The 23,466-nt window shown below is 40.5% G+C and overlaps 1 protein-coding gene across 5 annotated transcripts in view; it reads right to left on the bottom strand.

Annotated features, from left to right (window-relative positions):
• Positions 1–6,001: 6,001 nt before the first annotated feature.
• LOC122410475 (uncharacterized) overlaps positions 6,002–23,466 on the bottom strand; it is a 52,741-nt gene continuing 35,276 nt past the window's right edge. The window contains exons 4-6 of one of the 5 annotated variants that reach the window (XR_006260946.1): positions 7,145–7,248; positions 6,682–7,045; positions 6,002–6,276 (exon numbers count right to left, since the gene is read on the bottom strand). Coding sequence is in view for 1 of the 5 variants with exons in the window: in XM_043418635.1 (XP_043274570.1) it covers positions 8,781–8,807 (27 nt within the window). In the remaining 4 variants the exon portion in view is untranslated. Of the gene's footprint in view, positions 7,046–7,144; positions 7,249–8,124; positions 8,808–23,466 lie in introns of those variants that run through there. The other 4 variants (XR_006260947.1, XR_006260945.1, XR_006260948.1 and 1 more) reach the window with 4 other exon arrangements.

The following is a 23,466-nucleotide window of genomic DNA, read 5'->3' as shown; positions in this document are numbered from 1 at the left end:
ACTTATGAGCTTATAGTTGTTTCGATCATATGATTTTATTAACAGATTGGGTATTAAACACGATGAGAGTGCGCAATGCAGTGAGGATACGGGCTACATCATGGCGCCAAAGACTAAGCCCACAAAATATACAGCAATTTTCTCACCTTGCTCCATCCAAAACTTGAACGAACAATTGCGGTATGATTCAGTTAAATACTCATGTAATTCGAAAAATTTCTGGTTTAGCGTCAACGGTTTTTGCGCTTCATTTTGTTTTAGGCTCGGTGCGCTGAAGTGTATGTATGATCCACCAGCAAAGGAAGTCAATTTGCCGAAATTGATGCCCGGAAAAATGGTGCCAAGTTTTGACGAGCAGTGTCGAATCCTGGGCTACCTGAGTCTCTGCGATACATCAACGGTAAACTTGCCCCTCTCGTGACATGCCAAATTTAATCTACGAGTCGTTTTACTTAAACTCAAATTTTTTTCATGATTTGGCTAACCATCGATAATTTCCGATTTCATAGTTACGGAAAGTATCACCGGACGGACCCTGCACGAGTTTATGGTGCGAATTTGAAAAATATGATCAACTGACCGGAAAAATATTAAATATGTGCACAAAAGTTGGTTCGGGTGCAGCGCCAGGTACCCCCTGCGGACATGACCCGAAAGGCAATCCACAAGTAAGATCGAAAAAACAAGAACATTTTTCGTTCCGTAATGCGCGAATGAAGAATTTAGCAACTCCGAAAACTTAAATTTTGACTTCGATATTGCAGTAAACCGTTAAATGACGTTTATTTTTTACTTTTCGATCTTGCCACTTTTTTCGGTATCAAGCTTCCGAATATACAATATTTCGAGGGAATTGCAAATTGACCATACATTTTCCCTTGCGAAAGAAAAATAATAACGTGATCTGTTTTTTTTCTTTGCAGTATTGCCTTAATAAACAGTGTGTCAGTTTGAATTAGCGTCACAGAGAAAACGCTCGGTCACCACTTATGGCTTTTCCTACGCACTATTCAAGGATTCCGGTACAACGAACTTGATCATTTTCCACACATATTTCAGTCAGTATCAGCTAGTTTAGCAAGTTCCAATCAAATACCAATTTGTATGAGCTACAAGCTGAAACTACGAATGAAACAAAAATGTGATGTAATTCGTAATAATATTATCAAATAAATGATTGCGAAGCATATCCAAATGTTTTATTTTTCATGGACAACCAACTCATTCTATCTCGTTATCCATCGGCAAACAGGAGAAACATAAAAATTATCGAAAATTCATACAACGTGTACTTTCGTGTATCATTCAGGAATAGCAAAAAAAATGTTGCGTCGCGTAGTTGGAAATAAAATTGAAAAATAAAAATCGAAAACATTCGAAATCGAAAGTTGACGAAAAAGAACAATAAAAAATCTGTGAGTCACGCGGACGAATACACCGAGAAAAAGTTGAAAAATTATCTCACGAAAAGCCTTTATATTGGGTTTTTGGCACCTGATAATATTAATGATTTATTGAGTATGTAATGGTCGTTTCTATGATCGAGAACGGATGCCTGGAATCGGGAATGAAAGGTGGGGGTAATCAGTTACGACTGGTGCCGCGATGACACCATTAAAGATCCCCAGTTATGGTGGGTGACGAGTTTTTGACCAGCTATGATCGAGGATTGATATCTTTTTAACAATGAGGTCGCAGCGAGAGAAGAAAAAAGAGATTCGAAGGGACAGTTGCTCTCGCGTTCATCGATTGAAGAACAAAATATTTATTCTTTATGAAAACCAATTAAAAAGATTTTGTGACGAAGCATAAAAAAGAAATGAGGAAATAAAAAGGCCACCGAAATTTGATGAATTTCGACTTTTGTGTGCACGCCTCGATTCTGGCACGTGTCCGGAAAAGGTAGAAAATTTGAAGAGACTTTGAGCTCGCACTCGCGGGGTCGTTGAGCGACTCAAACGAAAATGTATTCTCTATTTTTCAAAGCATAACTTCATTCATGACTTACTCTGATACTTTGTCAAATACGTGATGATTTGAATTACTACTCTGAGCCGATACTACATTAATAATTCGTATCAAAAAGCGGATTTATTTAATGTGACCCGTGAGATTTACAGCAAACTATTATTCATCGCTGAGACCGAGTTTGGCATGTCTAAATTTTTTATTAAGCCGCCACAGCACCGAATTCCTTTCCAGTTCTATCGGAATTCACGACAGGTGAACGTTTCGGTATTCAGTTTTTGTGTAAGCCCGCTCAAAACCATGTACCGTCGTGGCGTTGTTATTTTTTGTCTGGCCTTGGTGCACCCTGGGCTCTCTTACGAAAAGGTAAAGAAGATTCGACTTTTCATACTGAAAAACTCGCGCTCAACATGGGTCGATAAATTTTCGTCATTTTTGCGGAAATCCAGTTGCAGATAAACGTGGCTGCAGATCCGATTCTTCAGTACTTGAACGTCAAACCGGAAACTGGTAAAAATCTATCGACTGCGTCACAATTGTATTCTGAATGTAACAATTATTATGATTTTGAATTTCAGTAATGGAACACGAGCTCGTAAACATCGAACTGCCGAAAAACATTAACAAACGGTCCACCCCAGACAACAAATGGGCAAGTGCAAACATACGAATTCGGACTTTCGGCAGAAACATAAATATGTGGCTCCACCCTCGAGATTCGTTGTTCGCCTCGGTCGAAACGCCCGTTTACTTCGCAAATGCAGAGGTCGGAGCACCTGCAAACGTGGCTTACCGTCTACAAAAAGGCGTACGTATTCGATTGGACGATGCAGAATATAGATAATAAAAAAAGTATTAGAAACAAAAATCCGAAAGATTGACAATGTTGTGACGCAGGCGATGGAAAAAGTTGGACAACTTTTTGAGAATGCTGAGCATCGGGCTTCGTTGGTTATCGGATCAGACTCTCGCACCAACAACGCTGTAGTTGTACGTACTGCAATTTTCATATCCGTCAGAATTTCGTATTATTTTAGAAAAGCGTTGATACTTTTACGATCACAGATTGAATAAAATTTTCAACAGACCGGAAAAATGAAATTGAAAGGAGATAATGCGGCCATTGTCATCAGACCTGTGCCAGCGCACGTCGTTGAAGAGCATTTGAGGAAGCGTCGTTCGATCTCCAGCTTGGACGGAAGTTCTTTAAATGGGAGACGACACGTTGCCTTGAGAATCAAAGATAAGCTCGTCGACACATACGAATCGATATATTCTGCTGACGACGAATCAACCGGTAACGAAAACATTGAAAATCATTACAATAATAATATATTTGAAAACATTCGACAAATTTTTGGGAACACCTGCACAACGAAATGGAAAATTGTAAATTTAAAAAACTCGAGACATTAATTGAACTCTCACATTTTGCAGATCCACCGAACCTCGACGAATCCGACGAGGTGGATTCGAATGATTATAAGACGACTCTTCGACCACCTTCAGCCAGACACAAAAAATCCCTCTACCCAAAATTATTTTTGCACTTCGATTACACTTATTTCAATGGATCGTGAGTACAACAGAAACACGAAGAGTATTGACATTTGACAAGGACAGTGATAAACATTTCCTCACGCAGATTCCGGGATCACCAAACGAATCGATTTGACATGACGCGTTTCCTGGAATACGTTTTGGCATTCTGGAACGGGGTCGACCTGTCCTATCGTCATCTCAGCAAGCCAAGCATAAGACTTCACATCGCTGGGATAGCAGTAGCTACCGTGAGTTCCAAAAGACATTTTTGCCAACTGGATCCATTCAATGCTCTTTCTTGATTTGCTCTCGATTTTACAACTTCTATAGGGGCGCTGGGCGACACCGTACATCGAGAAAAATGTGAGAATCGGTTACAGCGATTCTCGAAACAATTTAATCCAACACAAAGATATCTTAGGCCATAAAGCAGTGCGTGATGCTCGAAGTTTCTTTTATCACGAGAGAGAAAATATTCCTTTCGGAATGTACGACATTGCTGTCACAATGACCATGTACGTATATACGTTGACGAATCGAAACTCTTATTTACGTGTAACGAATCCACTTCATTGTGCGAATAAAATTTTTAAATAATTATTTCTTCGATTCGACTCGTTCGATTCATCGCAATACATTTTTTCGGACAATTTTGTAGGATGGAAATGGACAATTCTACATTCGGTAAGAATTTTAGCGTTAGTAGTACATCTGTCAAGAATCGAGAATTCAAAGCCCATTAATAACTGACTTGGCGTTGCACGGGACACCTTTCAGGAATAGCGTACACAGGTGGAGCTTGTCAAGTTAATCACACTGCAGAATTGCAGAACGGTATCGCGCTGGTCCGGGATAACAGTGCCTTCAGCGGAATCGACGTCGCGGCTCACGAAATAGGACACGCGTGAGTGCATTTTTCAAATCGAAGCAAAAATACAAAGATTTTGTGGAAGACACTCGGAATGCGATTTCGCTATGAAATATTCAAGCTCGTTTGACAATTCGTTCGAATTTTCCGATTTTCTATAACATCCCAAATACTCAAATGAACGCAGTACAATCATTTTTCTCACAAAAGTGAAAATATGAGTTTCTGAATATCTTTTAAATCCTTAGTTTTTATTGACAGACTGGGTATTCAGCACGACGTTAAAAGATGCGGCGAAAAACCTGGCTACATCATGGTGCCAACGCTGACGCCTACGAAAAATTCAGCAACGTTCTCAAATTGCTCCCTGCTGTACCTTAATATGAAACTGCGGTACGGTTCACTTGAATTCTCACATTATTTCGAATAACTGCCTAATGTTCATGGCGCAGTGGCAACGACATTCGTGTTTCATTATTTCAGTTCCGGTTCGCTCAAGTGCATGTACGATCCGCCACGACGAAGAGCCAATTTACCAAAAATTATGCCCGGACGAATGCAAAGCTTGGACGAACAGTGCAGAGCACACGGTTTTCCCGGCGCCTGTCCCTCATCTGAGGTAAACTTTCGCTCCCCATTTTGCATATGAATAAAAAAAGAAACTTAAAGTCTGCAGGATTTTGGGGTTTATTCTATGGGAAATTGTAAAGATTTGTTCGAAACGATAATTAAACGCGACGCTAACCTTCCTCGCGCACAAAAAGTTTTCGTCCGATTTTTCTTTTCCTGGGAATTCATTATCCATTGACAATTAATACTTTTAGGGAAACGTCTGCATCGTTTTACGATGCAGAGAACGTGTGACTGAAAGCGTTGAGGAAAAATGCCTGAAAATGTCGCATGGCGCAGCACCAGGTACTCCCTGTGAAAATAATGTCAACGAAAAGCCTGGGGTAAGAGTCCGGAAAAACAAAAAAATTAACGAATCTGCCTCACGAGTATGAAAAACGAGCCGGTTTTCCCGGTTCTATATCGATGAACGACCAGAAAACCGTTTTTCTTTTTTTTATTCAACAAGTTTGTATGACATTTTTTTATCCCGAAAATACAAAATTGGCGTAATTTATTTTTGCTTTTTGCAGTTTTGTCTTTCGAAACAATGCGTCAGCTTGGATTAATACCGTCGAGGAAAGGCTCCGTCACCATCGTAGCTTTTTTCACGAATTATAAAAACATTTGAATGGAGCAGAGACGATGATTTTTTACACTTTCAACGATGATGTTAGCCAGTTGAGCAAGTTTCGATCGAAACTTACTCCAGAAATGTGTGATTCACAGTTGAATGATTGAATAATAAATGTAACTTGCAACGAAAATATTATGTTTTTTGTATAAACAACCGACCCATTCGCAATCTTCTGTTGTCTAAAACAAGAGTGCCCGCGTCGGGTGTCCGGAAATGGTAGTAAACTTGTTCGAAATTCAAAGGTATTTGTCGTTATTCAGTACGAAATGAAATAACTTTTATCTTTGACGAGTTAAAAATACTTGAAGATTTATTGGAGCTGTGAGCAAGTACGTTGTAACATGAATAATCGTTTTTCAACAATAGTCAACGAATAAATCCTCACAAATGGCGAAAAAATGGCGCAACAGACTGCATAAAATTTGGGGACAGCCAAAATTTATCGAAACCTATCAATTGTCGCATGAGCCGATTTCGCCGTTCCCGAAAATCCCTTATTAGGCTGCTGGTCTACCGAGTTCCAATCGCCAGTCGTATAGAAACTTATGACAGGAAGTTTGGCTTTCATGCATACTGCGATGGCCTATCCAAAATCCATGAATCGTTGCGGTCTTGTAATTTTTTGTTTATCCATCGTGCAGCCTTTTCTCTGCTACGGGAAGGTACGAAAGCTTCAATATTAACTTTCCGAAGGAGACGGAGAGAAATTGGAAATAATTGTTGAATAAAAGAATACATTAAGCAGAGAGAAACAGAAAGAATAAATTCTGAACAAACTTTTCACAGGTCGATGTGAATGGTGATCCGATTTTAGAGTACTTGAATGCTAACCCGGAAACCGGTAAAAAAAATTTATCGATCGTGTCGCATTTTTTAATAATATTCATTAAAAACTGCTGATTTAGTGTGATTAGTGATTAATTCTCATATTCGCTGTGAAAAAAGTGAAATTATTTATAATTAACAGTGATGGAACACGAGCTTGTAAAGATTGAACTGCCGAAAAGCATTGACAAGCGATGGATCGAAGAAAACAAATGGGAAAAAGCAAACGTACGGATCCGAGCTTTCGGCAAGGACATAAACATGTGGCTCCATCCCCGTGATTCGTTGCTCGCATCGGTCGACACGCCCGTCTATTTTGCTAACGTCGACCATAATATGCCCGGGAAAGTTTCTTACGATCTGCAAGAAGGCGTATGTATTCAAAAAATTACGTAAGAAATGAATCACACAAGAGTAGGTGAACGAAAAAACGTGAAAGATCGACGATTTTGTGACGCAGGCGATGAAGAGAATCGGAAGACTCTTCGAGGATCCCGTACATCGTCATTCTCTGGTTATCGGGTGGGATCCCGATGGTAACGAAACTGTGGTTGTACGTACACACTTGGCGCTGAGTGCAGAACGACTGAAACACACTAAAATTGCTTCCGATGGAAAATCACTGATGAAATAAACTGTATAACAGGGGGGCAGAATCGAACTGGAAGATTACAATACAGTAATTGCCATCAGACCTTTGCCGTTAGATGTCGTAGAGGAACATTTGAAGAAGCGTCGTTCGATCGATGCCCAGCACGACGAGGACGACAGTGCCTTAAAATCTGCGCGTCACGTTGCCCTCAAAATAAAAAACAACGGTCTGGGTGAGTCAATATTTTTCTGACGTCGCCGATTGCGAGAAAAGTTTTAAAAGTCTCGGTAACACAAGCTTTTGAATTGAATTTATGATGGAATTCGTCGTCATTTTCAGATCCGTCGCATCTCGTTAAAATCAGGGAAGTCGATTCGGATGCTAGCACGACTCCGCATCCACATTCTCCTCCGGTAAATTACAGCAATTCAATTTATCCCAAGCTATTTCTTCACTACGATTTCACCTATTTCAAGGAAGAGTAAGTATCGCGAAAGCATGATGGGAAAGCTGATAATTGAGAAGAATGATAATGGAACGTTGTCGATAGATTCAGGGACCCTCAAAACGAGGAATTACTGTGGTTCCTGCACTACGTTTTGGCATTCTGGAACGGCGTTGACCTGACCTATCGTCAGCTCGAGGAGCCGAGCGTTAGATTCCACATCGCTGGGATAGCTGTAGCAACGGTAAGTTCTTGGATAGCTTTCCAGCTCAAACTTTCTGTGACTGGATCGCTCGATCGCACTTCCGATTTATAGACTGCAGATGCAACGCCGTACATCGAATCCCACAGGATAAGAGGGAACGAACAATACTTCGACCCATACGGAGCACACTTTGATGCAAAACGTTTTTTTTATGAAGTATTCGGTCAAATTTGGTCATACGGATATGACATCGGTGTCACAACGACCCAGTGAGTATTGCGAAAAAATTCAAAGCGCGATTAGGGGTTCGTTTCATTCCGGAATACTTTCGAATCCAATAATCGACTGAAACTCGATCACCACATGTTTTTTTCAAATAAACAGTATTTCTAGTGAAATTATAAATTTATGCAATTTCGCAGATTGAATATGATGAAACGATTGGAAGGTAAGTTTGTTTTTCCATTTCCCTGGCAACGAATTGAAAAGTTATTCATTGGTCACCGACGTCGCCTTCGACGGAATCCTTTCCAGGTGTCGCCACTATGATGGGTGCTTGCAAAGTTAATCATAACTCCGGGCAGTACATGGGGATCGCACTGGTTCACGATAATTATGGGTTTAGTGGAATCGACGTTGCAGCTCACGAAATAGGGCACACGTGAGTGTGAAAAATGAGCACCGACAAAGATTTCAAGCTTTTGTTGAATATTTTTCACAATTTACTTTAGACCATTTGAAACTATGAAATTTCATAACTCGATAAATTCAACATGAATGAAGCTCAAGACTATTTTTTTCTTTTTACAACTTTGGGATTACTCGATTCGACGATAGGCTTGGTATAGATCATGACAATCACACAGAGGACCCTTTGTGCGGTGAGAAGATGGGCTTTGTCATGTAGCCGATCATCAAAGTTACAGGTCGTGGGTCAACCTTCTCGCGTTGCTCCCTGCGGCACTTGAATAATGCGCTGCGGTAAGTTCAAGTCTGTCTGGTACTGCTTAAAACGAAAGCAGGTCGATAATCGTGGTGTTCTGAATTGCAGGTTCGGTGCACTGAGTTGTACGTATAATCTACCACCTATTAAGTCCAATTTACCGAAATTGATGCCTGGAAGAGAGAAAACTTTGTATGAGCAGTGTGTAGCTAACGGAAAATTGAATTTCTGTATCAAGTCTGGGGTGAGTCTTTTTCTCCCGTTAAATTCGACTTCGGGCAGAACGAAATCGAATGGGACATTTGATGATAAAATAAATTTTCGTTCGAAAAATCTGTTTTTTATGAGGTGAGAATGAATTTACAATTACAATTTGCAGGTTGACCCTTGCGTCAGTTTGACATGCCTCGATCACCCAAAAACTGGTTGGTTCGGTAGAGTTCTTGAACCCGAATGCGTAGAACTCAAATTCGGTGCAGCGCCAGGTTCTGATTGTAGGCATTTGCAATCGGACGCTAAGTCTAAAGTGAGTCGAAAAAAAGAAATATATTTTCTTCCGTTAACGATATTCGAGTGATGAGCGATACCAACGAACCAAAGACCCGAATTCACTTCTACAACACTCCTGGACGCACCTATTTAAGTACTTCGCATATTTCCTTTTTGCAGTTCTGTCTTCAGAAAAAATGCGTCAGTTTGGACTAGCCACGCGGAGAGAAAACTGTTTGCCATGGTTTTCCATTTTTCGGAAAAATCGTACAGGGGTTTCGGATGAGCGAAACCCCTGTAACATTTTCAACAAACATTTCAATCGGTATTCGACAAGCTCCCATCAAATTCCAACGAGTCGGAGCTAAAAGGCGTCACTAAAAATGTATCGTTTACAATGATTCAATAAAACAAACAAAGATAAACTGATAGGCGAAAAATTTATTTCTAACGATCGACTCGTTCTTGATCCTCTGTCATCAGATGGAGAAGTAAAGAGAAAAACGATTTTCATACAAATTAACCATCGATCTGGTTATTTTAATTTTGCTGTCAGCAGTCACATTCCTCACTGTCGACGGTAGTCCCACAATTCAAAGTCCGATGAGTAAAATGTTTTCAATAGTTTTGTTTGGTGATTGCAAAAAAATCGCGGTTGATCTATTTCCTGACATTCCGTAATGTATACTTGATAACTCGGGTATTTTATTATTCTGAGCTATCTTGATTCCTCAAAAATTGATATCAGACACGTGTGCAGGTGTCGCGTAGCACGGGGGTCCGACCAATTGAAAAAATCATCGAGGACTCGTGCAATGTTCAAATTTATGTGGTTATAGTTGAGCAACAAAGGAGACAGAACGACTTTTATTTTCAAAAGTCAAAAAGCATTTTCTAAACTTATTGCGTATACTGTTGAAATACGTTTGAGTTATATAACACGATAAGTTACGAGAGTACTGAACACTCGTACGATTTATAGCAAACTATCATTCGCCCATAAGCCGAATTCGCTATGCCCGAAAATCCCTTATTAGACTGCTGTCGGGCCTAATTTTGATCCAGTCGCATCGAATTCTGCGAGGAGCAGTTTCGATTTTCAATTTTTTTCAACGTCCATACTAAAATCATGTACCATTACGGTGTCGTGATCTTTTGCCTGGCCATCGTGCACCCTCTTCCCAGCTATGGGAAGGTACGAAAAATTCAACTATCGATAATCAGGAATCGAGAATAATTGTTGGTCGAAGAAATATTGAATTAGATGAAACGGAAATGGTAAATTCTCGATCCATTTTTCGTAGGTGGAAGTGGCTGGTGATCCGGTTCTAGATTACTTGAACATGGACCCAAAAACTGGTAAAAATACATCAATTACGTCGCATTTATTCAATGTGGAGTGTTCAGTTATTTTTAATTTTCTTCTCGCCGGAGGCTCAATAATTTTAGCATCGATACATCGTTGCTAGAACAATCGATCCGAGAACTTGAAATAATAAAAATAATCATATTTTTTTCAATTTACAGTTATAGAACACGAGCTGGTTAACATTGAACTACCAGAAAACATTCACAAGCGTTCCATCAACTCGACCAACAAATATGCAGGAGGAGGACACATGAGAGTTCGAGCTTTCGGAAGAGACATTAATATGTGGCTCCATCCCCCAGACTCGTTGCTTGCCTCGAAAGATACACCAGTTTATATCGCATGGGAAAACAACAGAATGCCTGGTGGTGTACATTACGTTCTCAAGGAGAATGTATGTGCTTGATCAACAACGTAAATAATGGACAATCATTGAATACGAGAAAGACTTGAATTTATAACTCAATATTTTGATGCAGGAAATGAGAAGAGTCGGACGACTTCTCGAGGATCCTGACCACCGTGCATCGTTCGTCATCGGGTCGGATTTTCAAACTGGCGAGCCTGTCGTCGTATGTACAGTTTTTGCATTTACTTATTTTTATGTTACAAATGTCCTCTGGAGAATTTGAGCATCACTCAACGTGAGAAGAAACAATTAAAAAATAATTTGTTAATCTTGAATTGAAACTAAATTGACGAAGAGAACAGATTGAGTATGGCCTATTGAACGATTTTATAATGATTCGTGAAATAAACCGTTCAACAGACTGGCAATATGAGAATGAAAGGAGACAATGCCGCTGTGATCATCAGACCCGTGCCAGCGCACATCGTCGAAGCTCATTTGAGGCACCGTCGTTCCTTCGATGACAACGAAAGCCAAAACTTGGTTTCAGCGAAGCACGTAGCTCTGAGGATCAGAAACTTTCCGGAAGATGATATTGAACGTGAGTGCGTGCAATTTTTGAAAGACTCGAAAACGCGGTAACCACAATCCACGCAATAACATTTTTTTTAATCAGTTAACGTCCCTTTGAGTATCGACCGATATTTTCAGAAATAAGAATTCGAAAATAACGCGGAAGGTGAACGATAAAAAATTGAAAATTTTCACAATCCCAAGTCTGAAATCGAATGCCCGTAATTTCAGGTCAAAGGGGAGCGATCAGACGAGGAAACTCGAGGAGGCCGCACATTCGACTCGATGGAGAAAATTCGAATGTCCCTAGAACTCGTTTCATTCCTAATCCTCGGTTTCGACCGGTTGATTACAGCAAATCTATTTATCCTAAACTATTTCTGCACTACGATTTTACTTTTTTCCCACGACAGTGAGTAGCCAAAAAGCGCGATGCTCTTTATGAATGAAAAATCACAATAACGCAACGTTCTTCGCAGATCTTATGGTCGACCGGAGGGAGAAATTGAGTTGACGCGTCTCCTGGAATACATTTTGGCCTTTTGGAACGGCGTTGACCTGTACTACCGTCAACTCGAAAATCCGGGTATCAGACTCCACATTGCTGGAATAGCTCTAGCGACAGTGAGTTCTCAAAACAAAATATTTAGTGGGTCAATCCGGTGTAGCAGATGTATTTCTTATGATGGAAACTTTGTAGAGTCCCAAAGCGACACCATTCATCGGGGACGATTGGTTGCGGGGAAAACATGATGATGGAGTTAACAAATATTTTTATAGCGTGAGAAACCAGATTCCGCTCAGCATGTACGACATCGCAGTCACAGCGACCAAGTACGTACAACAAATTCTAGTGGCCCAAAAAACGATTTGATATTATTTTGATCAATTCGTTAAACAACTAACTAGTTCAAAGTGCTTTTAATTACGAATATTGTCAAGTTAATCGACGACTAATCCGTTCTGACACATCTTATTAATCAGGTTAACGATCAAGAATAGTACCGTCGTAGGTGAGACTTTGAATTTTCTGCATTTTTGAATTTCAATAATGATGATCGAGAAATTATTTTTATTTCAATTTTCGGTTTTGATACTTTATACTTATATTCGATTTTGAATATTTTACCAGGTTTGACAAGTCCCGGAAACGCTTGTCCAATTGATAAGAAAAAAGAGGAGCGGAGAACCTCAACGATCACTGATAACGGCGCGTTTGAAGGAATCGACGTTGCGGTTCACGAGATTGGACATGCGTAAGTGCGACAATATGAACAGAGTCGTGAAAGGAACTTTTAGCAAATAACTTTAAGCCAGATTCGACAATCCGATTGCGTAGAATCAAATCAATATTGAATCATCAGTAGCGGTCACCATGCAGTTTTTTCGTTTGCTGTCATAATCTTACAATTTTTCTTTATCATGTGATTTTTTCTAGGCTGGGCCTAACGCATGACCCTCAAAATATCACTGCATGTCGTAAACAATTGGGCTACATTATGACACGTACGAACGGTTTCAATGAGAACAGAGCGACATTCTCACCGTGCTCCGTAGATCAGTTGAATGAAGCGCTGCGGTACGTTGTAGCCTGACAATTATTTCAGTTCGGTTTCGAACGATACTTTTACTTCAAATCGAATAATAGTGGTGTCTCATTATCACAGCAATAATAAGCTTTGGTGTATGTACGATCCACCACCAAAGAGACCCAGTTTGCCGCAATTGATGCCCGGTAGAATGAAAACTCTGGACGAACAGTGTAGAGCTGTCGAAAACACAAGAGATGGAAAAGTAATACAAGGCTTCAACCCTCAACATAAGGTGAAAATTTCACTTTCGTTAAGGGAAAAATTCAACCGATAATACTTCGAGGAAGCAAACATCGATCCAAGCCATTTATTTTCAAATTTAGCTCACGACTTCCTTTGAATTTTCACTATAAAAGGCACAAATTCCACGATCGAATTTTCGAAATTTATCATTCTCTGAACAGAAGCTCATTATAATTGAGTATTAAATATATAAAAATTTCAAAAAAAAACACGCTTCCGTATCGTTCTCCTCTAATTGTTTATGACAAAGTCGATTATTCTATTTTACAGAATGAAATTTGCACCAAATTATGGTGCCGCAGGACTCACTACTCAAAGAAGGAACACCGAGAAGTCAAAACTAATTCCATGATTCTCCAATCTGGAGCAGCCCCGGGCACTCCCTGTGGAGATGAAAATGACATAAAGCCACGGGTAAAAAATAATGAAATTACTAAAGCCTCTTTGGCCAAGAGCTTCCTAATAACCTTCATAAACGTGGATACTCGGATTGATATAAATATTTCAACAATCCACTCTGTTTGCATGTTTACAGTTTTGTCTCTCGAGAAAATGCGTCAGTTTATATTAATCGCCGGGAGAAATCGGCGGTTCGTCAAGATTCGCGTTCTCCCAGGATTTCCTGCGGACTTCATCAGCCAAATCTGATTACTTTCACGAGGAAAAGAGGAATCAATGATTGTCAATAAAAAAAAAAAAACCGAAATAAAAAGCATTTCCAATGGGGAAAAAAAAAACAATTTACTCTTTACGAATTCTTACGAGAAGTTGCTTCACCGATCTTGGAACTGCTCCAATAAAATCTCTTCGTAAAAGCGAACCATCGAATTACCGCATTACCATCGAAGTCAATCGATTGAAAATGGAGACCAAAGAACAAAAAGATTTCTAAATATCAAATTTCGAACTAAAAATCACTGACATTTCACACATTCCACCAAAAGATATCGCGTTTGGAATGATCGTAATATTACGGAAGATTCAGCGGTTCAGATCGACTCTTTCTCGATCTTCCGCCATCGGATGCAGAAGTAATAAGAAACAATTTTCATACAAATTAAGCATCGATCTGGTTATTTTGATTTTGCTGTCAGCAGTCACATTCCTCACTGTCGACGGTAGTCCCACAATTCAAAGTCCGATGAGTAAAAAAATGTTTTCAATAGTTTTGTTTGGTGGTTGCGAAAAAACCGCGATTGATTTATTTCCTGACATCCGATGATGTATACTTGATAATTCGGGTGTTTTATTATTCTGAGTTATCTTGATTCCTCAAAAATTGATATCAGACATGTGTGCAGGTGTCCCGTAGCACGAGGATGCGGCCGATTGAAAAAAATCATCGCAGACTCGCGCAATGTTCAAATTTATGTGGTTATAGTTGAGCAACAAAGGAGACAGAACGACTTTTATTTTCAAAAGTCAAAAATCATTTTGTAAACTTATTGCGTATACTGTTGAAATACGTTTGAGTTATATAACACGATAAGTTACGAGAATACTGAACACTCGTAAGATTTATAGCAAAATATCATTCGCTCATAAGCCGTATTCGCTATGCCCGAAAATCCCTTATTAGACTGCTGTCGGGCCGAAATTTGATCCAGTCGCATCGAATTCTGCGAGGAGCAGTTTCGATTTTCAATTTTTTTCAACGTCCATACTAAAATCATGTACCATTACGGTGTCGTGATCTTTTGCCTGGCCATCGTGCACCCTCTTCTCAGCAATGGGAAGGTACGAAAAATTCAACTATCGATAATCAGGAATCGAGAATAAGTGTTGGTCGAAGAAATATTGAATTAGATGAAACGGAAATGGTAAATTCTCGATCCATTTTTCGTAGGTGGAAGTGGCTGGTGATCCGGTTCTAGATTACTTGAACATGGACCCAAAAACTGGTAAAAATACATCAATTACGTCGCATTTATTCAATGTGGAGTGTTCAGTTATTTTTAATTTTCTTCTCGCCGGAGGCTCAATAACTTTAGCATCGATTCATCGTTGCTAGAACAATCGATCCGAGAACTTGAAATAATAAAAATAATCATATTTTTTTCAATTTACAGTTATAGAACACGAGCTGGTTAACATTGAACTACCAGAAAACATTCACAAGCGTTCCATCAACTCGACCAACAAATATGCAGGAGGAGGACACATGAGAGTTCGAGCTTTCGGAAGAAACATTAATCTGTGGCTCCATCCCCCAGACTCGTTGCTTGCCTCGAAAGATACACCCGTTTATATCGCATGGGAAAACAACAGAATGCCTGGTGGTGTTCATTACGTTCTCGAGGAGAATGTATGTGCTTGATCAACAACGTAAAGAATGGAAAATCATTGAATACGAGAAAGACTTGAATTTATAAGTAAATATTTTGATGCAGGCAATGAGAAGAGTCGGACGACTTCTCGAAGATCCTAAACACCGTGCTTCGTTCGTCATCGGGTCGGATTTTCAAACTGGCGAGCCTGTCGTCGTATGTACAGTTTTTGCATTTACTTAATTTTATGTTACAAATGTTCTCTGGAGAATTTGAAATTGGCCAACAGTATTTTCACTGAGAATCAGTAATCAACATATTTTTACAGACATTTTGGTTGCTAAACGTGATTTTTTTCGGGATTGAAATATCTCGATCTCTCGTTTTAATTTTTCCTCGCTTTAGAAATGATTTTAACTTCCACCATTGCCAGCATCACTCAACGTGAGAAGAAACAATTAAAAAACTAATTAGTTGATCTCGAATTAAAACTAAATTGACGAAGAGAACAGATTGAGCATGGCCTATTGAACGATTTTATAATGATTCGTGAAATAAACCGTTCAACAGACTGGCAATATGAGAATGAAAGGAGACAATGCCGCTGTGATCATCAGACCCGTGCCAGCGCACATCGTCGAAGCTCATTTGAGACACCGTCGTTCCTTCGATGACAACGAAAGCCAAAACTTGATTTCAGCGAAGCACGTTGCTCTGAGGATCAGAAACTTCCCGGAAGATGATATTGAACGTGAGTCCGTGCAATTTTTGAAAGGCTCGAAAACGCAGTAACCGCAATCGACGCAATTACATTTCAATATTTTTTTCAATCAGTTAACGTCCCTTTGAGTATCGACCGATATTTTCAGAAATAAGAATTCGAAAATAACGCGGAAGGTGAACGATAAAAAATTGAAAATTTTCACAATCCCAAGTTTGAAATCGAATGCCCGTAATTTCAGGTCAAAGGGGAGCGATCAGACGAGGAAACTCGAGGAGGCCGCACATTCGACTCGATGGAGAAAATTCGAATGTCCCTAGAACTCGTTTCATTCCTAATCCTCGGTTTCGACCGGTTGATTACAGCAAATCTATTTATCCTAAACTATTTCTGCACTACGATTTTACTTTTTTCCCACGACAGTGAGTAGCCAAGAAGCGCGAAGCTCTTTATGAATGAAAAATCACAATAACGCAACGTTCTTCGCAGATTTTATGGTCGACCGGAGGGAGAAATTGAGTTGACGCGTCTCCTGGAATACATTTTGGCCTTTTGGAACGGCGTTGACCTGTACTACCGTCAATTCGAAAATCCGGGTATCAGACTCCACATTGCTGGAATAGCTCTAGCGACAGTGAGTTCTCAAATCGATATTTAGTGGATCAATCCGGTGTAGCAGTTGTGTCTCTCATGATTGAAACTTTGTAGAGGCCCGAAGCGACACCATTCATCGGGGACGATTGGTTGCGGCAAGAAGGTGATGTTGGGATTAGTAAATATTTTTATAGCGTGAGAAACCAGATTCCGTTCAGCATGTATGACATCGCAGTCACAGTGACCAAGTACGTACAACGAATTTTAGTGGCCCAATCAACGATTAGAAATTATTTTCATCAATTCGCTAAACAATTAACTGGTTCAAAGTGCTTTTAATTACGAATATTTTCAAGTTAATCGATGATTAATCCGTTCTGACACATCTTATTCATCAGGTTAAAGATCAAGAATAGTAGCATACTAGGTGAGACTTTAAATTTTCTGCATTTTTGAATTTCAATAATGAGAAATGATATTCTATCATTTATTCGATTTTTAATACTTTATCAGGATTGGCATATCGCGGGGGCGCTTGTCTCGTTGATGACACGCAAAAAAAGCAGAATGGAACCGCAATTATCAATGATAACGGCGGATTTTACGGAATCAACGCTGCGGTTCACGAGATTGGACATTCGTAAGTGCGGCAATACGAACAGTGTCGTGAAAGGAACTTTTAGCAAAAACGTTAAGCCAGATTCGACAAACCGACTGGGTAGATTGAGATCAATATTGAGTCATCAGTAGCGATCACCATGCAGTTTTTCCGTTTGCCGTCAAAATCTTTTGATTTTTCTTTATCATGTGATTTTTTCTAGGCTGGGCCTAACGCATGACCCTCACAATATCACTGCATGTCATAAACAATTGGGCTACATTATGTCACCTAATGACAGTTTCAATAAGAACAGAGCAACATTCTCACCGTGCTCCGTAAATCAGTTGAATGAAGCGCTGCGGTACGTTGTAGCCTGACAATTATTTCAGTTCGGTTTCGAACGATACTTTTACTTTAAATCGAATAATAGTGGTGTCTCATTATCACAGCAATAATACGCTTTGGTGTATGTACGATCCACCACCAAAGAGACCCAGTTTACCGCAATTGATGCCCGGTAGAATGAAAACTCTGGACGAACAGTGTAGAGCTATCAAAGGGATCACACCTGGACTCACAATACAAGGCTTCGACCCTCTATATCTGGTGAAAATTTCACTTGTGTTGGGGCCGGGTTGAAGTTCCGAACGGTGAGAAATCAGAAGGCTCAAAAGTCCGAAAATCTAGCTGGGACTCGAAATATATAGATATACCGCACTAGCGAGATTTTCGGACTTTTGAGCCTTCTGATTTCTCACCGTTCGGAATTTCAACCCGGCCCCCTTGTGTTAAGGAAAAATTCAACACTGATTGAACATCCGATTGAACAAACATCGATCTAAACCATTTATTTTCAAATTAAGCTGACGACTTTTTCCGACGACCCAAACAATTACTAAAACGCACAAACGTCACGATTGGATTTCCGAAATTTATCAATCTCAAAATAAAAGTTGATTGATTGTGTATGGGGAGTGGAACGATACCGCGATAAAAACTGGGTTTTCTAAATTTAGAATGAAAAATTCGAAAGAAGGCACACTTCTGCATCGTCCTTCTCTAATGGTTTCTCACAGGGTCGATTATTCTATTTTACAGAATGAAAGTTGCACCAAATTACGGTGTCTCAGGACAAAGGAGGAAGACAAAAACATCAACGCTGGTGCCCGGACCTTCCCAACTGGAGCAGCCCCAGGTACTCCCTGTGGAGATGAAAACGACATAAAGCCACGGGTAAAAAATAACAAAATTACGAAATCCTTTTTGGCCAAGGGCTTCCTAATAACCTTCACAAACGTGGACACTTAAATTCATACATGATCCAACGATCCACTCTGTTCGCCTGTTTACAGTTTTGTCTCTCGAGAAAATGCGTCAGTTTGTATTAATCGCCAGGAGAAATCGGCGCGCTTCATCAGCCAAATTTGATTACTTTCATCACATTTCCTGCTGGTATTCACGAAGAAAACAGAAATCAATGATTGTCAATAAAAAAAAACCGAAATAAAGAGCGTTTCAATGGGGGGAAAAAAAAAAAAAAAAAAAAATCATTTTTTTACGAATTCTTACGAAAACTGCGACTCCGATCTTGGAACTGCCCCAATAAAATCTCTTCGTAAAAGCGATCCATCGGATTACCGCATTACCATCGAAGTCAAAATCGATTGAAAATGGAGACCGAAGAACGAAAAATTTTCCGAATATCAAATTCTGAGCTAAAAATCACCGACATTTCACACATTCCACCAAAAGATATCGCGGTTAGAATGATCGTAATATTACGGAAGATTCAACGCTCCAGCCCGTAGGGCTTCACTTCCGTGTCGTATCTCAAGAGTTTCCTACACATGAGCGTGCAACCGATAACCATACATCAATAGATATCTATTGAAAGTATATATAGAACGTTCGAGGAAAGGTTTGCATTCCGATGAGTATCTAATTTCTCCTATCGATACACCCGCACCGTCCTCGTTTTTTTCATTTCTTTTTTCTTTTTTATCACGTGTTACGAGTGTGTACGTGTGTCTCCCGTAGAAATCTCTTTCGGATTCCATGACTCGAGACGGTAAATATCGGGCTCGGCAGCGGGACACTCGAGCTCCGTGTCTATATTGAATCGATCTCTCGTCGTCTTAAATCCCTGACACCCGGTAATTCAATGCCCCTCGTAGTTAGATTTTTCTTCCTTCTCGCTCTCCCTCTAGCATATTTTGATCTCTTCATTTTTTTCATTATCAACCGGTACCGTATACTTAAAGCTCGTTGTGTACTGTAATATCATAGTATTTGTGTCGAATATACGATTGCAGCGTTCGCGGACGAAAGTAAAATTCGATAACTCTCGGGATCTCGAGGCGTATCGTAGAAAGTAGCAATAATAATAACGAAAGAGCACCGCATCTCCCGTTCGTACATGGAGCACGAATTCGTAATCTCACAGTTCCTCAATCCCATTCACGAGAGAATCTCGCGTACCGTTTTCTCGAGAGTACCGAAAGAATCGATAAAGCAGATCGATAGAAATTGCATTTCTGCCTCGAAAATGGATCCGCGACTGCGGGCAACGGTTATTTCGGATGTCAAAAAAAATGAGCGGAGGAATTCGTCAGTCGTTAATCATTCCGTCACTTCTGCTGATCCATAAAGTCAACTAATTCGATGCCAACGAAGATTTTCGGCTCTCTCCTCTAACCGAAATTTCAATTAGAAACGACGAAATGACGATCAGCGTTCGAAGAGCTTCGAGACGATTCCTTTCCGCGTAAATTTCAACCGAAGTATTTCATTCGAGTAAATACAGTTTGAATGAAACAAAAGATTTATCACGCTGACATAAATCAATTTTTGTGTAGGTCCACGTATGATTTAATGATTTATCGGGAACTCTTTCTTTCTCTCTCTCTGCTCCGACTGTGCTCACCACAGGAGAAAGAGACGAAGTGCGAACTCTTTGTTCCGGAAGTACCGGCGGGGCGCGGCGGGGATTTTTCTCGTCCTTCTTTTTCTCCTATTTTTTCTTTTCGCCAACTCGCTAACGAACGCCTTGTGGCGTCGTAACTCCGTGCACAAAAACGCCATCAGTGTTCTGGGCTGCTAGTATTTAATTTTCTTGCACCTCCGATGCAGGAGACACCGGGATAATTGCCGCCGGTCGGCTCTCATCGCGGGGAGAAAGTCTCTCGTTGTAATACCAAAAGCAAAAGTGCAGCATTAAAACGATCGCGTGGCGTCATTTATCTCGAAGAATAAAAGTATCGAAACAAGGGGAAGGTCGCGGAAGGCACATTTTTCAAATAACTCAACTTGATCCACGCTTCGATTTATCTTCTACTTCCCGCCGGTTTCCCTGAAATTGTTCAACGAAAAGGCGATTGTCTATTTCGGCCCAAGCACGCTAAAGGGCGCAAGACAAAAACTTAGTACAGTAGGATTTTTTACAATGTAAACCAAATATTAAGAAAATCAAATAAAACGAAATTGAAAAAAAAAAAAAAAACAAAAAATTTTTTAATAAAATATAACTAGAAATAAGCATCGTACGCAGCCAGCAAACAAAGAGGCTGAATAAAGAGAAGCATTATACGCTGTAAAATAAAATAATCAAAATAAAACTAAAGGAGTAAAGATAACGAACACAGTTTGGAGTATTCTAGTGTGAGATCGATACAAATAAGGCCATAGTGCTCTAATTGGAGCAATAGGATGCAGAGAGAAAGGGACATGAAGAGGAGGAAGAAAAAGACAACTCATGCAGGAGCGAGAGGAAAATAGGAAGGAGGAGAGAGACCAATGGATTGGCTCAAACTTCCTGCACGCATCATATGTGGATGCACGAAGAGCCTCTCAACGTAACAGATCATCTTGAGCTGCTGACTCCGTTGCAGCTACGACTGCTGGCATACGCGGAGAGTAAAAGCAAGTTAGCTTCTATTATTTTCATTTATAATCGGGCCAGCAGGATGATTTGGATACTTTCTAGAACAATCTCTCTCGTTGACACTTCGCTATTAATCTATAAAATTTGTTATTTGTGACAAGGAAGGGGAAAATATGTGATTTGTGCGAGGTGTGATCGAAGCGAATGAAGCTTTTTGGAGGTCGTGTGATATGCATCTCAAGTTTTGCGACATTCCATAGTTTGGCGACAGTTCTCACAGCATCAGGCGAAACTCGAGGCCACGTTTTCGGGAGTACTTCTTGGAATAATCTGTCTAAAAACGGACCTAAATCTGTCTAATCTCTAAAAATTGTTGTGAAATATCTTTTCACGCCGAAATTCGACTGGTCGTACTTTCTGCTGGCAAAGACTTTCGTAATTTGCATATGAAAGCGAAAGTGTAAATATATTTGGAGCGAAATAGTTTGAGTAGGAAAGATATGGAAGAGGGGCGAGCGAAGCGCTCCCGTGTGTGCTCGCTGACTCGACAAGTTTGCCGCGTGTTTGGAGCGAGGGACTCTGCTGACATCGAATACAGGGGGCTGCTCGGAGGTTGTGGCCGGGCCAAAGCCTGACAGAAACGATGATCATAGGGGGAAGAATCTCGTAGAGAAACACTATGCCCCGGTGCGCGATCTTCCGCACGAGAGACCTTGCGGTTAAGAAATATATAGATCGCGAGTAGCCGAGGGAAGATTTAACGCGGATGCTGGGAGCAGAGCGAGGGAGAAGGAAGGCTCGCCCGCGCTTCGTATCCTTCGCTCGCGGATATCTGTCTGCGATCGTGAGCTCGGAGCTACGTTCGAGACACTACAGACGTCTAATAGATATAAAATATCTTCTTTCAGGCTGAACGAACTCTTTCGGTTTCACTTTCTGCCGGCTGGTGGCACGTGGTTCGAGCTCGCCCTCGTACTTCCAATAAAAACGAGATCGCGCGTCGATTGTTCATCGATTCGAATATTTCCTCGTCTCGCTACAACAGTCCAAATTAGGGGGAACGAAAAAGTCCAGTGATTCTTATTTGCGCTCTTTATTGCGGTATGAATACATTGATTAAAAACACGGTCACACTTTGATTAAAAAGTTTTCGTCGCTGCGTCGGTTGAACTTGAAAAACTCGGAGTAATCGAGTGAAAGTCATCGGCAATCGTTTGAGCAAATAAACGAAGTTTACTTCGGTAATAATTTGTCGAGAGAACACACGAAATCGTTGAGCTGCACCGAATCTTTTGCTATTCGAGTAACAATTCATTTCAACATTTCCAAATAATTTCTCGTTTAATCTCAGAACGAAATATTTCGGTTGGTCGAGATGGAATTTCTTTCGACGAACAATGTTTCTTCCCGAGTGTAGAGGAATAACCAACGGATAATACAAACGGAGCCCCAATAAAACGTTCTCATTCCCATTGCGCAGGAACGGAGGCCTCGGAACGACTTTTTCACGCGGACGAGTGATAATTTAAACGTTTGTGACAGGGCAAAATTAATCGTAAGATTCTACTGATACCTGCGGAGCTCTGGGAAGAATAAAATAAATGGGAGAAAAAAAGAGTTGGAAATGAAAGAGGAATATTTCGCTGGTATTTCTTCAGTTATTTCGCAGGCGCGGACGAGCGGACGAGCGGACGAGAAGCGTCGAGAGTGCGGTCTCCGGGAGCGCGAACCTTTTTAATTTTACGATCTTATATTCATATATATATTTAGACCGAGTGCAGAGCAGCAGCACCAACACGCCAAGTTTTCTCTTCGAATGGCTTTGCGCGAAAGGCGGAGCGCGCGCAACAGCAGCATATCTTCGGCGACTTGTAAAGCAAATATTTATGAGGGTGCTAACCACCGTCATCACTCATCCCGGGGGCTCGTTAACCCCCCGAACGTCTCAGCCGCGCGCTACAGCTTCATGTTTACATTTGCGCGGGGGTCTGCGTCGCTTCTTTCTCTCGTTTACAAGCATCGCGGATCGAAAAAATTGACGGGACTCGATAAAAAACGGCTTCGAATGCAACAGTACAGAGAACAATGCAAAAATACACTTTTTAATCTGAGAAAGCGAGAGAAGGAACGACTCGGATTGCCGACTAAAATTTT

The sequence above is a fragment of the Venturia canescens genome, chromosome 5 (genome assembly GCF_019457755.1).
Source record: "Venturia canescens isolate UGA chromosome 5, ASM1945775v1, whole genome shotgun sequence".
NCBI classification, from domain to species: Eukaryota; Metazoa; Arthropoda; class Insecta; order Hymenoptera; family Ichneumonidae; genus Venturia; species Venturia canescens.
This window is presented reverse-complemented; position numbering and strand designations above follow the sequence as displayed.